General features: G+C 33.6%; 1 protein-coding gene and 1 non-coding gene across 2 annotated transcripts; one reads left to right on the forward strand and one right to left on the reverse strand.

Moving 5' to 3' along the window:
- Positions 1-2,526: 2,526 nt before the first annotated feature.
- On the forward strand, positions 2,527-3,659 carry LOC105790530 (rho GDP-dissociation inhibitor 1). The gene is made up of 5 exons (XM_012618178.2): positions 2,527-2,763; positions 2,887-2,953; positions 3,056-3,274; positions 3,376-3,500; positions 3,579-3,659. The coding sequence occupies exons 1-5, from the start codon at positions 2,587-2,589 to the stop codon at positions 3,657-3,659; spliced, it is 669 nt and encodes a 222-aa protein (XP_012473632.1). The 5' UTR covers positions 2,527-2,586.
- A 10,401-nt stretch (positions 3,660-14,060) lies between these two features.
- On the reverse strand, positions 14,061-14,167 carry LOC128032347 (small nucleolar RNA R71). The gene has a single exon (XR_008188474.1). It is a non-coding gene; the product is annotated as a small nucleolar RNA R71 (small nucleolar RNA).
- Positions 14,168-17,992: the final 3,825 nt, after the last annotated feature.

Genomic DNA, 17,992 nt, shown 5'->3' on the forward strand with positions numbered 1-17,992 from the left:
AATTCATCTACTTGGAACTTAACCCATGTTTCTTACTATATAAAACCTTCTCTTGACATCATCATCATTAAACCCTAAACCCTAAACCCCAACGAATCCCCTGGAGACCCCGGCCATGTCTCAAGGCTCAATGCTTTTTCTATTTCGTTTGCATTTCAACTAGCTTGCTCAGCAACACGTTTTCATCACCTAAAGCTATCAAGTCTAACTCCTTTCCAAGAGTCGAGGTTGCTTTTGCTTCGGCTAGTAGAGCTACTTCCTCTTGTTGCCGTAAACCTTGTTTCAATCAACAGTATAAGTATACATAAGTGCTATACAGGTAATAAAGAACCTATAAAGCCAAATGTTGAGAGGGTTTGAAGATTGGAATGGGCCAAGCTTCAGAAGAGAAAGGTGTCTTATATGTAGGACAATGTTATCTTTCTCAAACTCCAACAATGTGTTATCGTTTCAACAAGATTTTTGTTTGGAAAATTTTAAATCCATAGGAATTGCAGATGTGATGGTCAGAAAATTTTTGGGTAAACAATCATTAATTTAATTTGATCAGGAAGAAATGAAGTCCTGATGCTTACAATGGTAATGGGAATGGTTATAATTTTGGCAAAGAACTACAACTTGTAGAATCGATGGTGTTCCACTACAATAACCTCATCTTTATGAATATTGTTGTCAACAGGGGCGTTGTGTTGAAAATTGAAGATGAACATCTAGAGGGCCAATATTTTTCTAGAAAAAATCAACAGGATCATGTGGTGATGATATTATTTATTTATTAAAGCTCTTGTATGTCTAACTTAGATTTGATTATTATTATTATCGAAAATATCTTGGATTGCATTTGTTTCAAGTTATGTTTTATTTGTTGTTTGAATAAGAGTTGAGACGAAAAAATAGAACAACATAGTTTATGTGAGAATTTACAAGGAGAGAAAGAAAATCAACTCATGTTAATTCAATTTGGATTCATCAATTTTACATCTACGGAGCCCAAGGGCGAAGCCAGAAATTATTTTGAGGGAGGCTGAATTAAATTGTATATTTTTATGATAACTTATATCTTATATTTTTATAATTTTGGGGGCAAAGTGTAATTTTACTATTACTAATTTAAAATTTTATAAATTAGAAAGGGGTCTAAATGAAAAAATTTCCATTTTAAGGGGGCCAAGGTCTTTGCCAACCCCCTAGCTTTACCATTGACAGAGAGTCTCGCTCAAAGAATGATTTTATTAGCAGTTAACATAATAGAACTCTTAAATTAAGTTCAATATACCTTCAGGGCCAATGGATAATTGCAGCCTCAAAATTGCACCCAATTATTAGAATCACTCTCCTAAAACCTTTAAACTTTTCAAAGAATGTTTAAGAAAAGAGTGTCAAAATACTGATTACATGATCAACTCCATGGCAAATAAGTCTCCTAAAGCAAATCTGATCCTTTAAGATATCAAGAAGTTCTGATGGAAGTAAAACTTTTAATTCAAGTCAAAATTGTCAGATAACTTTAAACTATTTCAAATATAGTTTTTCTTTGTTCACAAAAACATGTCCAATGTATCCTCTATTTGCTGCTTAATTGGAAATATTTATATATTATCTTTATACAAGTTAAAATTGCCAACAAAATAAGATATATTTTATATGTATAAAATCTTTTGTTAAAGAGTGAATGAATAGTTAGCTTAGAGGGCGTAGCTAGGGGCTGTAGGGTTCTGTCCCTAAAATAATTTTTTATTTAAATTTTTAAAATTTTTAAAATTTAAAATTAATAAAGATAAAATTACACTTTATTCCTCTAAAAATAATAAAAATTTGATTTAATCTTTTAAAATTATAAATTCTATTCAAATAGTAAAATTACATTTTCTTGAAATATAATTTTGAACCTCTAGAAAAATTTTCTAACTTCGTTCTTGTTTACTTGAACAATTTGATTTCTTATTTTAATTGGATAGGTGAATATATATCAATTTTATTTTTAATAAAAATGTGGGATTTTAAGATTATGCAATTGATTTTTTTTATTATAAATATTGTTTTAAACCTAAAATAAAATTAAATGAGGCCGTTGTGATGATATCGTATAATCAGATCGCTAGCTAATGGGATCACCCATAATTTGAGGCAATATTGTGAGATAGAAACGATCTCTCCCTACACTCAAGCTCTTCCTTCCATGGCTAATAACTGAAGCTTTCCATTTGTGACATGGGACACTACTATTATTTCGGATCACCAGATGACCATTTCTTAACCCTTTCCCTGTTCCAACAACCAAGGACCACGACCACCTCAAAAACCTACCCGCCCCCTTACACTCTCTTTTAGCCTTTGCCTCCTTCCTTCATTTTTGAGTTTTTTTTCTCAACAAAATCAAAAACCAAAAGTGGACCAATAGTTGCAGACACATCATGCCTTTCCCATGGCGTCCTTTGGTTTCATGACTCTTTTCTTCTGTCTTCTTATCCACAGACATTGATTATTATTATTATTATTATTATTATTATTCTCGTTAGCTGTCTCTCCTCGACAACGCTTTGATGTTTGGTACTGCATTTTGATGTTGTGTTGGATGAGCAGTTGATGTCTTTGGCCGTTGGAGCTGGTCCAAGTTCCAGCAATATGGATGACAAAGCGGGCTCTGCTGAAAAAACGACCACCAACCACCGTCCAGAGAGCGATGATGATAACGAAGAGGAGAATCGCAATTTGCATTTGGGTCCTCAGTACACTCTCAAAGAACAGCTTGAAAAAGATAAGGTTAAATCTTCTTTTTTTTTTTTTTGGTACACACACACATATCCATTACATTTTACATGCATGCATGAATGCCTACAATTTTACTATCATTATTCTATGTTGGTGATCGTTGCGTGAGTGTAGGATGATGAGAGCTTAAGGAAATGGAAAGAACAGCTTCTTGGAGGTGTGGATATTAACAACATTGGAGGTACTTATTATGTTTAGTTAGATTGTGTGTATATATATATGAGCTAATTTTAAAGAATTTGCAGAATTTGACATGGAAATAATGGTCTCCATTATATTACAGAAACACTTGAACCGGAAGTGAAGTTCCTTAGTGTGGCAATCGTGTCACCAGATAGGGAAGACATAGTTCTTTCAATCCCTGCAGATGGAAAGCCCGAGGGTTTATGGTTTACACTGAAAGAAGCTAGCCATTATCGCTTGAAGTTCTCTTTCCAAGTTAGCAACAACATTGTATCTGGTCTCAGGTACACTAACACTGTCTGGAAAACTGGTGTCAAAGGTAAACATTAATTCTAAACCCTCTCAATATGTAATAATAATTCATCCCCCAAAACTGTTTCCAACATAATAAAATTCAATCCTTTTCTTTTGGGGTTTCAGTTGACAGCACAAAAGATATGATTGGAACTTTTAGTCCTCAGTTAGAGCCTTACACACATGAAATGCCCGAAGAGACAGCCCCTTCTGGTTTTTTGGCTAGAGGATCATACACTGCAAAATCAAAGGTTTGTATGTTAACATACTTGTATCCGACATTGATTATGTCTAAATTCGAGTAACATAGTATGTTGTATTTGTTTCAGTTCCTTGATGATGATAACAAGTGCTACTTGGAGATCAACTATACATTTGATATCCGAAAAGATTGGGCTGCTACTGAATAATAGATCAGCTCCAAGAACCCTTCATTCGGTGCTTCATGTTCTTATTATGCTTATATATATATTCACTTTCAGACAATTTTCAAGCAGCTAGTTTTTTCCCAAAATAAACGCAAGTGATGAGAGATGACAAGATTTTCACTTGATTATAGCATTTTTTGGTAGGGACATTTTGATAATTAATGATGTCTAGAACTCTGGATGTTGTTCATGTTCTGTTCTTGCATTCCATCTATGTGCATATATAAGAAATGAGTGATCAGTCATTGATTTTTTCTTTTTGTCATGTTTTATATCATCAAACTGCTCTCTCTCTTTTTATTACTCATCAACAAGTTTATTGTTTGGTTCACAGTTTAAGCTTTCACAAGAAAACCTTAAAAGTGAGTGATCTAGATTTAGATACAAAAGTGAAGTTTATATATCAAGCTGTGATAGGACTTAGATCCATGGTGGTTGGTTTCGTTCCGGTACCAGTTGTACCAGCCCATACACTCCGTTTCGAACCTAAACTAGAGCAATATAATATAGGTTTCATTATGTCTCAAATTTTGGCCTATTTCACCTGTACTGACATATTCCGACCTGTTTCGTCTGTTTTCGACCGAAAAAGACGAACTGGCTACGGTAAGATCAGAAAAGAAAAAGAAGGAAGAAGAGAGAAAAGAGAATAAAAAAACAAAATTAAAATCTCAAATAGAAAAACAAAACATCAGGGCAGATAAGTTTTGGGATTTTACAAGCTCAAAAATAATATTAATTTAATCTACAAATTTAACTTAAATAAGAAATATATTATATTTTAATATATATATATATATTGATAATAATTAAAATTGTTAATAAATGAATAAATTAAATTTATTTTTATAAAAATATTATTGTATTCATTATTAGTAATAAATAATAGTATGATACCTTTCAAAAATAGTATACTATGATATATTTACTATTACATATAAAATTATACAAAAATAAAGGTAAGTATGTAACGGTACATCGAAACATATCGGTTTCGGTATGTATTAGTATCAATAGAACAACGGTATATCTACCATACGGTATTGACTAGTTTACTTAAATCACTTGTTGTATTAAGATTAAAGATAGTGAATTATTTCTCTATAAATATAGAGAAATCAAATCGCGTAAACAACTCAATTATGTTTTTCTTATTTCAAATACATATTCATATATAATCTTTTATGTTAAAACTTATAGTAAATAATTACAAATAAAATAAGTTGTACAAATTAAAGTGCTAGCTCTAGTGGTCACTGGAATTGAAACGAGAACAAAGAAGAACTTTGATTACTACATGTAAATAACTCGTGCCTTAGTAAAGAAGAACTTTACTAATGATGAGGTATGGTATTGTGGCTAGGGGTGAGCATTCGATCGAATCGAATCGAAAATTTTCGAGTTAATCGAGTTTTTGAATCTCATTTTATCATCCTAACTTTATTTGAAGTTTTCTCGAATCGAGTCGAGTGAGATGGAATTCGAATTGAATCGAATCGAATATTTGTTCGAGTTAAATTTTAAAAAATAATTTTGGGTCATTGTAACCACTGTCACCCATCGTAATAAAATTTGTCCGCCTTAATCAAATTTTTTATTAACTTTCATCGTCTCATAATTTATTTATTAATTTTTTATATATTGGTTAGCTTTTGCTTGCTTAGTTGTTTCAATTATCTTGATTCTTGTCACTATGTATTTTGGAATTAAAAATATATTAAATGTAAAAATATGATTTTTTAATAAAATTTATTTTAAAAATAAAATGTAAAATTGATACCAATATAAAATTTTAACACGAATATTTTATGGCATAATTAATAATTCAATTTTAATATAAATATTCAATATACTAAACAATTCAATAATATAAATAATATAATATGTGAAATTTAATTTAATAATATAAATAGTAGATATAAATAAAATTATTACTATTTATATTTAATGATTTTTTTGGATAATTTTGATTTTTTATTTGAGAGTACAGGGTGTGAAGTAAAGTTTAGGGGGAAATAAAAAATTTTGAGGAATAAAAATTTGAGGGAAAGTAAATAGGGGGAGTACAATTTTGGAGGGAAAATATTAAAAAAAAATTGGAGGGGGGAGGGTTTGGGGTAGATGGGAGGTGAGATGGGAAGGTAATAAAAGTTTTAGGGGAAAAGTAGGAGGGAGTAAAAATTTGGGGGGAAAATAAAAGGTTTTGAGGGTTTTTGGGAGTAAAATTTTGAGAAAAAGTAAATGGGAGAGTAAAATTTTGGTGGGAAATGAATTTTGAGTAGATTGGGGGGCTGGAGGGGAGGGGAGTAAAAATTTTGGGGGAAAAGTGGGAAAGAGGAAAAGTAAAAAGGTTCAGGAGTTTGGGGTAAAAATTTAAAATATTATAGTTTGATATTCGAATTATTCGAATTCGAAAAATCAACTCGATTTGAACTCGAAATTTGAAAAAAAAATTCGAGTTGATTCGAATAACTTGATTAACTAGAATAACTCGATTCGTTTAACTCAAAATTCGAATTTTTTTTCGATTTCTTCGAGTCGAATCGAGTTTTGCTCACCCCAAATTGTGGCTGCTCACCTCAACTCTTAAGTAGGGGTGAGCAAAATCTAATTTGATTTGAAAAATTCGATAAAAATTTTAAATTTTGAATTAAATAGTTTGAATTATTCGGATCAACTCGAATAAAAAATTAAATTGTTCAGTTTAACTTGAATATGAATTACACAATTCGAGTTATTTGAAAATCCGAATAAGGAAAGGTAAAGTTATGTCTTTTTGATAAATGTTTACCCGTTAAGTTAAAAAGTAAAATCATTATATTATTTATGTAGTTAAATAATCTTGTACTTCATCTACTAGTTAAATAATCGGTCAATACATTAAGTATAAATAATAGGATTCATTAACTCAACTCGAAATTTTTTTCATTCGATTCGATTCGAAAAAAAAATTCAAATTGAGTTAAGTCGCTAAAATAGAATTCGCCAACTCGACTAACTCGAAATTTTTTGACTTAATTTGACTCGACTTGATCGAATACTCACACCTACTCTTAACTATGTCATTTGAGGTCTGATTCTCGCTTATAAGAATGAAACACATTTCATAATTAGTCATTTATCTTTTTAAAAAATACTCGCAACGAATAAATTAATCATTATTACCGACAATGAATACCCAATTTACGAAAACAAACTCGAGCCTTGATAAAGAATTAAAGTGATTGAGTATACTGTGGTTCAAATGAAAGACAATTGCAGAAGCAAAGCCTTTGAGTTTGGGCTGCCTTAATTGTTTCTTAGGAAAGCAGAAATGTATATACATGTGTGTGACAGAGGGCACCCAAAGGCATCCCACGCACTTCACAAGTATTGATGCATTGTAGAATGCACTAGCGTCGTTTTAGTTTTTATTCATCAATAAATTTACATGATATTATAAATAAATATGATAATATATTTAATTTAAAAGATTTTAAAAATAATAATATTTGAATTATTATTATTTGGATAAAATTAAAATTTTAAAATTTTAAAAATATAACATATATATCTTTCGAGTTAAATGAGACCATTTGCGTTTTAATTTAATCAATAAATTTATATAAGATTCGAGTTTTTGTTCAACACGTTGCATCCTTGAATTTAGATAAAACAATAGAAAAATTAGAATATAATTCAACCTGATTCGATTCATAAATACAATTACTTTATTATACTATTTTTTGGGTATAGATTAGTTGTGAAATGTAGTGTGGATAATCAAATTAATTAGTTAGATAACGTATGGGTGCTAATTAAATTATAATCCAAGGATTTTGATTATTTTGTGCAAAAATTAATTCAAATATTATGACAACAAGTTTGATGTTAATCTTGCACCTAATTTCTCTTTTCATTTCTTATTTTCCACTCCAATATTTTGCTTCTTTCTTCCATTAAGCTTTGTTTTGAGTTTTCTTCTTTTAATTCATTTTAAAAAATTTATAAAAGTTAAACTAAAACCAGATAATAATTTAAATATATTAATTAGTCATTGGCGTAGTGAAAAATGACGGGTGCTTAAGTCTTTATTAATATAAGGAGTAAATAAAAAAAATTCATTTATATATGTTTTATTTGAGTACAATACATTAAGCACTCAAATATTTATTACATACATTCAAATTCAACTACACTTTTTTCTTTTGAATAATCTTATTATAAGTTCTGATCATATTTGTTCTTTTTGACACAATACCTAGAACTACCCATAGCCCCTAATAGGAGGATAAGGCGCTTCTGTACACTCGAAACCACGTCCTTCTACATTGACAACAATGCTCATACCAATCGAACTAAAACTCAACCGGCAATATAATTAATCACTTAAGAAGGTGCAAATAAAAAAAATTCCTGGTTTAGATCTCAATCATTTTTAATTGTTTTTTTATTTATTTATATGAGTGTTACAATTGAGTGACCCGAATCCTTATTTAAATAAAATACAGTGGCAAAATAAAATAAAAGTAAAATCCATATAGAATTACACTTCTTTTATTTTATTTTAGAATAAGGTTTTTTAAACCTTATTAAACTGCATCTATTTGATATTGATTAGAATAAGGTGTTTCAATCTTACTACACTCCTATTAGAATATGGTTTTACAAGCCTATAAATAAACATAGTCTACTCCTCTTGTAATCATTCGAATTCGACATAGTGAATTTTCTTCTCCTCTGCTCATGGTTTTTTTCCTGAAAGGGTTTCCACGTAAAAATCTGTGTGTTTTTTATTTTTCCTTTCTCTTTTCTTTGTGATATATTGTCATTATCGACATTCTATTTTTACAAATTGGTAACAGAGCTTCCAAGTTGTTCATCTCAATCACGGTAATGGCGTTTTTGAAGTATGAAATTTTGTTGTTGGATCGCAACACTAGATTCACGTTGTGGCAAATAAAAATGCAGGCAGTTCTAGCACAGATGGACTTAAAGGAAGCCTTGCTAGGGGTAGATAAGATGCCTTCGACATTGATAGAGGAAGAGAAGAAACGTAATGATCGAAAGGTATTAACACAATTACATCTACATTTGTCTAATGAAATTTTGCAGGATGTGATAAAGGAAAAGACCGTTGCTGCATTATGGGAGAGGGTCTCATTGTTCGTGGGAGACAAGATTGAAATGTTAATGATGATCGTGGAAGGACACAGGAACGGAATCATTGCGGTAAATCTAAGGGTAGATCGAAGTATTCAAACAGAGGTAAAACTTATAACTTCGGTAAGAAGAAAGAGCATATTAAATCTGAGTGCTATAAGCTATAGAACAAGATCAAAAGGGAGGTTGCGAATCAAAAAGGAAAACAACCAGAAAATTTTGGTGAAGCTGATGTTGTAGAAGACTACAGTTATGGTGAACTTCTAGTCGCTTCTGTCAATAATTCTAAAGTGAACGAGGAGTGGATCCTTGATTCGGGTTGCACCTTCCACATGAGTCCTAATCAGGATTGGTTTACAACTTACGAAACCATGTCTGAAGGTGTTGTTTTGATGGGAAATAATGCTTCGTGTAAAATATCAGGTGTTGGAACAATTAAAGTTAAAATGTTTGATGTAGTTGTCAGAACATTTAGTGACGTACGACATGTTCCAGAATTGAAGAGAAATTTAATTTCGTTGAGTACTATTGATTCAAAAGTGTACAAATACACAGTTGAAAGCGGGGTTTTGAAGATTCCAAAGGTTCCCTCGTTGTGATGAAAGGGCAGAGAAAGACTGCCAAGTTATATGTTCTGCAGGGACTACTGTTATTGGTGATACAGTTGTCGCTTTCTCTTTCTTGTCAGATGATGATATTACTAAACTTTGACATATGCGCCTAGGGCATATGAGTGAGAATGACATGGCAAAATTGAGCAAAAGAGGACTTCTTGATGGGGAAGGAAATTGCAAACTGAAGTTCTGTGAGCACTGCGTTTTTGGGAAGCAAAAGAGAGTTTGATTCACCAGAGGAATCCATAACACGAAGGAAACATTGGAGTATCTTCATTCTGATCTATGGGGGCCATCTAGAGTGCATTCGAGAGGTGGAGCTAATTTATATGCTAACTTTTATTGATGATGTTTCCAGAAAAGTTTGGGAGTTCTTCTTGAAGCAGAAAAACGATATGTTTTCTGCATTTAAGTTTTGGAAAACTATGATTGAAAAATAGATGGGAAAACAAATAAAATACCTCCGCATAAACAATTGCTTAGAGTTCTGTTCTGATAAGTTTAATAAACTGTGCAAGTCAGAAGGGATCGTGAGACACTTGATAGTTCGTCATACTCCACAGCAAAACGATGTTGTAGAACGAATGAACAAAATGATCATGGAGAAGGTTTGATGTATGTTGTCAAATGCCAACTTACCAAAGTCATTTTGGGTTTAAGCAGCCTCTACTACATGTTTTTTAATGAATTGATCTCCATATGTTGCCATTGAGAAAAAGACTCCACAAGAGGTATGGTCTGGTAATCCTGCTGACTATTCTGATTTAAAGATCTTTGGGTGTCCTGCGTATGATCATGTTGATAATGGAAATTTGAAACCGAGATCAATTAAATGTGTTTTTATTGGTTATAAAGCAGGTGTAAAAGGGTATAAGTTATGGTGTCCTGAAAAAAGAAAAGTTGTGATTAGCAGAGATTTTGTTTTTGATGAAACTGCTATGCTACCTAACTTATCTTTTAAAGATTCTTCCAATAAAGAAAATCAAAAGTAGATGTAACATCAAATTAACTTGAATATACAACAGAGTAAACTCCTCAAGCTAGTACAGGAATTTAGAATAGAGTTGCTTCTTCACCACAATAATCAATCACTAAAAATAAAACTAGAAGAGAAATTAAACCTCCATAGAAGTATGCCGAGGTTGATCTAGTTGTTTATGCTTTAAATGTGGCTGAAGATATAGATGCAAACCAAGAGCCATTTAATTATTCTGATGTGGTAGTTGTAAAGACTTAGAAAAGTGGATGTTTGCTATGCAAGAGGAAATGGAATCACTCCACAAAAACAGAACATGAGATCTTGTGAAACTTCTTAAAAGTAAAATGGTTATTCGTTGTAAATGGGTGTTTAAAAAGAAAGAAGGGACTTTAGGAGTTGAAGAACCCAGATATAAAGCAAGGCTTGTTACAAAGGGTTACAGTCAAATTCCAAGAGTGGACTTCATAGATGTGTTCTCTCTAGTTATGAAGCATAGTTCGATTCGAGTTTTACTTGGTATTGTGGCCATGCATGATTTGGAGCTTGAGTAGTTAGACGTAAAAACTACATTTTTGCATGGAGGACTATGTTTGCTTGCTGAACAAGTCCCTTTATGATTTGAAACAGTCACCAAGACAGTGGTACAAGAGGTTTGATTCCTTCATGACTTCTCATGATTTCCAAAGAAGTAGCTTTGACAGTTGTGTTTACTTTAAGAAAAACAGTGATGGTTCTTTTGTGTATCTACTCATTTATGTTGATGACATGTTGATAGCAGCAAAATATAAATAAGAGATAAGAAATGTTAAATCTCAACTAAGTAAAGAATTTGAGATGAAAGATTTGGGACCAACAAAGAAGATACTTGGTATAGAGATTCTCAGAGATAGAAAAACAACTAAATTGTACCTAAGTCAGAAGGGGTACATTGAGAAAGTTCTTTGCAGGTTCAATATGCAGACTGCTAATCCTGTTAGTACTTCTTTAGCAACCCATTTCAGACTTTCATCGGGTTTGTTTCCACAATCAAATGATGAGATTGAGTACATGTCACATATTCCATACTCTAGTGTAGTGGGATCTCTCATGTATGCTATGGATTGTTCACGTCCAGATTTATCATATGCAGTCAGTGTAGTTAGCAGATACATGGTGAATCCCAGTAAAGAACATTAGAAAGCAGTTCAGTGGATTTTAAGATACTTACGAGGTACTACTGATGCTTGCTTACAGTTTGGAAGAACTAGAGATGGAGTAATTGGGTATGTTGATACTGATTTTACTGAAGACCTTGATAGAAGAAGATCTCTCACAAGTTATGTCTTTATAATCAGAGGTTATGCATTCAGTTAGAAAGCCACTTTGCAAACTACAGTCATTTTGTCTACCACTTAAGCTGAGTACATGGCACTCTTTAGTGAACTCAATGAAGGCCTTCAAATTAGTATAGTATTTTGTGACAGTCAGAGTGTCATCTTCCTTACAAAAGATCAAATGTTTCATGAGAGAACAAAACACATTAATGCTCGGTATCATTTTGTTCGTGATATTATTTCTCGTGGTGATATTGTTGTGAGCAAAATTAGTACTCATAAAAATCCTGCAAATATGATGACTGAGTCACTTCCTATAACCAAGTTTGAGCATTGCTTAGACTTAAGTCACTTCCTATAACCAAGTTTGAGCATTGCTTAGACTTGGTCAAACTTGGTTGGTGTTTAATAAGCTATAAAAGTAGCATATTTTAATCTTATTCTTAATGCATTTTTGGAAGATTAATGATGTAAATTAGTGAATTTGATACTCATAAACTTTTAAATTCATGTTTCTATACTTAGGAGAGTATTTGCTAGCAAAATGAGCGAAAAACTAACCAAAATCGGACGAATAGAGCTGTTTCCAAGATCCACACGGCCTGAGCATTTTCACATGGGCTGGTCACATGGCCATGTGCTAGCCTGTGTCGATATCGCACCCTATTTCCCAAACATGTGGAAAAACCCAATTTTTAGGTTTTCGATGCATTTTAAAGTCTATAAATATCATTTAGAAGAAGATCTAGGGGGCACTAAGAGAAGATTGAAGAAAAGACTCGAAGAATGCCATTAGATTTAACTCGGAAGCGAATCTCCTTCAAGATTGAAGATCTCCATTTAATTTCCTTCGAAGTTATATTGAGTTTCTTTATGTCTTGTTGTTATCCTAATTTTGAGATGTTTTCATTCCAGATTATGAACTAAATTCCCTAGATACCTAAGGAAGATGAAACCTATGATGAATCTTATTATTTGATTTCTGATTTACATGATAAATACTTGATTCTTGTTTTCAATTATGTATGTTTATTTCGTGTTTTAATATTTTCAGGATATTAATTCATGTTTAATGTGCTTATTTCAGTGGAGCAAAAGTCCATATTTAAGAGTAAATCTAGCATAGTTGAGTGGAGTTGCATGCAACCATAGAAATAGGACGACATAAATCTATCGAATTAGAGTCAAATCTAATAGGGTAATCCATAGATTGAGTTAATGCGACAATAGGGGTTTTAATTAGAAAAAGATTTCAATTAATCAACCTAGAGTCAGTTGTTCTTACTCTCGAAAGAGATATTAACATAATTTAAGGATTTCTACGGATAAAGACACAAGTGAATAAATCGTTTAATTCAAATTCATAATAATAGGTGACGTCTAGGTGGATTCTTTCCTGGGTATTGTCTATCTCATTGAGTATCTTCGATTATTTTCCTATTTCATTCTCTGTTGCGTTCGTAGTTAAATTAGATTAGTAAATTTATATTAAAAACAATCACTCCAATTTATCGGCTAAATAATAGAAAAATGGTAATTACTAGTACGTTTAGTACTCGTGGATATGATATTCCCTACTCATCATAGCTATACTATTGTTCAATAGGTGCGCTTGCCTTTGTCGTAATTATAGTTAGTTTAGTGACCATCAAATTTTTGGCACCGTTGCTGGGGACTAAAATATAAAAACACTCTAATTTAGCTATTTTTTATTTTGATTATATATTTTTATTTTTAATTTTTGCATTCTAATCTTTTTTTCTTTTATTTGCTTCTGCCAAGGTCCTTTAGTTTATGTCTAGAAGAAACCCATCAGGACCATTACTATTTGATAGCGAAATTGAAAGTACAGCTCGCAGAAATTGTAGAGAAGTAAGGCAGAGTCGACAGAGCATAGTAGACGAGAAAGATGATGTTATTATTACTGAGGAGATGAGTGATAATCAGAATAATCAGTTACCTCATATAGTTGTTGCAAATCCTGCAAATCCAAATCCTGTTCCTCATACTATGTACGAGTATTGTGCGACCTACTATTGCTGCAAATAATTTCAAACTGAAGCCGAACACTATTTAGATGGTACAATAATTTGTTCAGTTCGATGGTTTGCAAGACAAAGATCCAAATACTCATTTAGCTAATTTTCTGGAAGTCTGTGATACTTTCAAGATAAATGGCGTTTCTGACGACGCTATTCGCCTATGGTTGTTTCCCTGCTCGTTAAGGAATAAAGCTAAACAGTGGTTGAATTATTTACCACGAGGTTCTATCAATATATGGGATCAAATGACCGAGAAATTCCTGCTGAAGTATCTCCCACCGGCTAAAATAGCCAAGTTGAGGAATGATATCTCTTCCTTCGTTCAGATTGACTTAGAAACCTTATATGATGGATGGGAGAGGTATAAGGACTTATTGAGACGGTGCCCTCACCATGGGTTGCCTCTATGGCTACAGGTTCAAACCTTTTACAACGGTCTGAATCCCCCAACTAGGCAGTTGATTGATGCAGTAACCGGCGGTACTCTGAACAATAAAACACCTGAAGCGGCTTATAAGTTTAGAGAGGAGATGGTACTGAATAATTATCGGTGGCAAGTCATGAGGACGAAGCCAATGAAAGCAGCCAGTGTTTTCAACTTAGATGCAGTCATCATGTTATTGAATCAGGTAGAACTTTTAAATAAAAAAATTGATGGTTTATGAATTTTTATGCAGGTATATCTAGTGATGCAGTGCGATATGAATGGATGAGGAATGAACAATCTAGAATATTTACCCTACGGACCTAGCACAGAGAACGAACAAATAAATTATATAGGTAATAATTCTAGGCCTCAGAATAACCCTTATAGTAATACCTATAATGCAAGTTGGAGGAACCATCCCAATTTCTCTTGGGGCAGTCAAGGTAATCAGATAGCACAACCCCCTCTAGGCTTCCAACAACAATCTTACCAGCAAGAGAAGAAGCCGAATCTCAGTGTTAGAAACTCGTTTCCAAAACACTGAGGCAGCACTTAAAAATTAGGAAGTGCCAATTCAAGGACTCGAGAATCAAATCGGTCAACTTGCTAAACTAATTTCGGAAAGACCACAAGGTAGTTTGCCGAGCAACACCGAAACTAACCCAAGAGAACAACTTCATGCAATTACTATTCGTGATGAAGAAGGGTTAGTTGAATCTGAACCATAACCGAGGAAAAAAAGTGTGGTAAGTAACGGTAAGGTCGAGGTAAACCAAAATGAACAAAAATCGATTAGTAAAGAATATAAACCTCGTGTGCCATATCCTAAAGCGATGAAGAAAGACCATACGAATGAGCAATTTGGTAAATTTCTTAAACTTCTGAAAAAATTACATATTAACTTACCGTTTATTGAAGCTCTTTCGCAGATGCCTAATTCCGTTAAATTTTTAAAGGAGCTTTTGGCAAACAAATGGAAGTTAGATGATTCGTCACATGTGGAATTAAATGCAGTGTGCTCAGCCATTTTGCAAAATGAACTACCTTGACAAATTGAAAGATCCAGGGAGTTTTACTATTCCTTGTTTAATTGGTAGTTTAAATATTAATAATGCTTTGGTTGATTTAGGGGCTGGTATCAATGTCATGTCCTATAAAATGTTTAAACAATTAGGTCTTAGGAAACTCAAACAAACTAGGATGAGTATTTAATTAGCAGATAGAACAATTATATTTTCTAGGGGTATAATTGAATATGTTCTTGTCAAAATTGATAAATTCATATTCCCTGTTGATTTTGTTGTCTTAGATATGGATAAGGATAGTGAGGTACCTTTGATTCTAGGTCGGCCCTTTTTAGCAACTGCTAGAACTATTATTGATGTTGGTATAGGTGAATTAATACTTCGTGTAGGTGATGACATGATTACTCTCCAAGCTCATGATTCTGTTAAGACATCTAGTGATCGAGATGATTATACAAGTTCTGTTAATATGAGTAACCTTACGGCTCAAACTTCTTTGTAAGAAACCCCTCGAAAAAACGTAATGGAGCCACGTTCTAGTCCATGCGACAGAAATAGAACGACTCATGAAGAACGAATGTTACAGATTGAGGAACTAGACGAATGGCAGACACATGTCAAGGAGAAATCGAGAATACACAATGCAGAACCAAAACGATGCTATCATGAGCATATGGATGGAACGAACCAACTTAAGGTTGGGGACAAGGTACTGCTAGATAAAACAGATCCTCGAATTGTCACTTTGGTAACTAAATATCTTCTCATACGGTACAGTCGAGGTAACTCATTCTGAATTCGGCACATTTGAGGTAAATATTACTCGACTTAAACCTTATTTTGATAATATAATTGATAGCAAGAAAGAGGAGCTTCGGCTCCGCAAATCTTTGTAATTGTACGCACAAGGTAAGTCAAGCTTAGACTTTAAATAAGTGCTTCTCGGAAGGCAGCCCAAGTATTAACACTTCTAATTCTTTTATTTTTATTTCATGTTAAATAAATGTTTTTAACCTACACGAGTTGGACACACAGGCGTGTCCCAGGACGTATTCACTAAAAGGGTTCAACAATGAGTTACACGACCTGGACACACGGGTATGTCCTTGACCGTGTAGATCATAAGACTTAGCTTTAAAATTTTAAGAAAATTAACAGTGAGTTACACAGCATGGACACCGGGTGTGTCCTTGGCCGTGTGGATCCTAGGACTTCAGTTTTCTAAAAATCGACAGAGACACGACCTACAATAGTCTACACGGCCGTGCGACACGATCATGTTGCACACACGGCCTGGACACATGGGTCTGTCCTATGCCGTGTGAAACCTAGAGCTAATTAGTCATTTTTAAATTAAGACAGAGAGTTACACGGGCTAGGCACAAAGTCATGTGCGAGACACGACCGAGCCACACGAGAGTGTGGTCTATCACACGGGCGTGGGAGAAGCAAAGGAGGTTGCACACGGCTATGCGACACACGGGCGTGTTCGGGGCCGTGTGAAAACTGAGCCTATATTTTTATCGCACACGGGTTGAAAACATCTCACACGGGTGTGTGACATAGGCGTGTGGCCTAACACGGGCTCACATGACCGTGTCACCCATTTAAACCCCTAATCTCCTTTTAATTGTTTACTTTATCTTCCTCAAATTTCATCCCCCCGAACCCTAGCCGTCGCTTCCTATAATCATTCCTCTCAACCGTCATTCCTCACCACCTTCACGCCCTCTCCCTCTTTTGTCCTTTCCCTCTCCTTGCCTAAAGCTCCCACCCTTTCCCTTATCTTTCCCCCGTCGGACCACCCCCACGACCAGCCACCACACTGGCCTCATTTTCCCTCTTCTTTCTTTCTTTCCTCACCTCTCCAACACTCCACAACCAACAGACTAGCCCCTCTTCACCACTCTTGCGCCTCAAGCCACCCACCAAACCACTATCCTCACCTTTTCTTTTTTCACCTCACCTCACCTCACCTCACATCACCTTCCCTTCTCCTTTCCTTTCCCTCAAGCCGCAACCCCTGCACTTGTTCTACCTCCGCTCACAACAACCCCTTCGCCCTCTCCCTCATCAGCACTTCTCCCTCATTCAAACACCCACGCGCACGACCCGACCCGATCCACCATTGTGCCACTGTCGTCTCCCACATCATCGCCACCATTTACTCTAGTCACCACCCACTGTTTGTCTATTTTTATTTTTATTTTATTTGATTTTTATTTATTTGCTTATTATTCTTTCTTGTTTATCCTTTATTTTTATATTATTCCTCTATTCTTATTATTATTCTTTATTTGTTTTATTCGCTTTAATTTTAGTTTCTTTTTTAAGTTTAATTTATTATTTCGTTGTATTTTATTTTCTTGTGTTCATACTTTTCCTATTCCATTTCGTGTTGTTCTGTTTATGAATATTGTTTTTTAGTCTAGGAAAATTTGATTCAGTAGTTTTTTTTAATTTAGTTTGATTTTTATAGGCTTATTATTATTTTTAGTACCATGCTTCTTGATTGATTAAAACTACGTATTGTGTCTTTTGGTATTTCTACATTCTAGTTCTTGTTTATAGTCTGTTCACTAACGATTTCTTTCATTCGTTTAGTTATTGATGTTACCTTCGATTATAACATACGATATAAGTTTGCTTCTATTGTGATCGGTCCATCTGTTTGCTTCGTTTTGTTTTAATACTTGATTGTTTGATTTTCTTGCAGAGTCATCATGACGAACACTCGCAGCAAGTCCAAGGTCCCCATCCTCGCCTCGAAAAA

This window comes from Gossypium raimondii, chromosome 8 (genome assembly GCF_025698545.1).
Source record: "Gossypium raimondii isolate GPD5lz chromosome 8, ASM2569854v1, whole genome shotgun sequence".
Lineage (NCBI taxonomy): Eukaryota > Viridiplantae > Streptophyta > Magnoliopsida > Malvales > Malvaceae > Gossypium > Gossypium raimondii.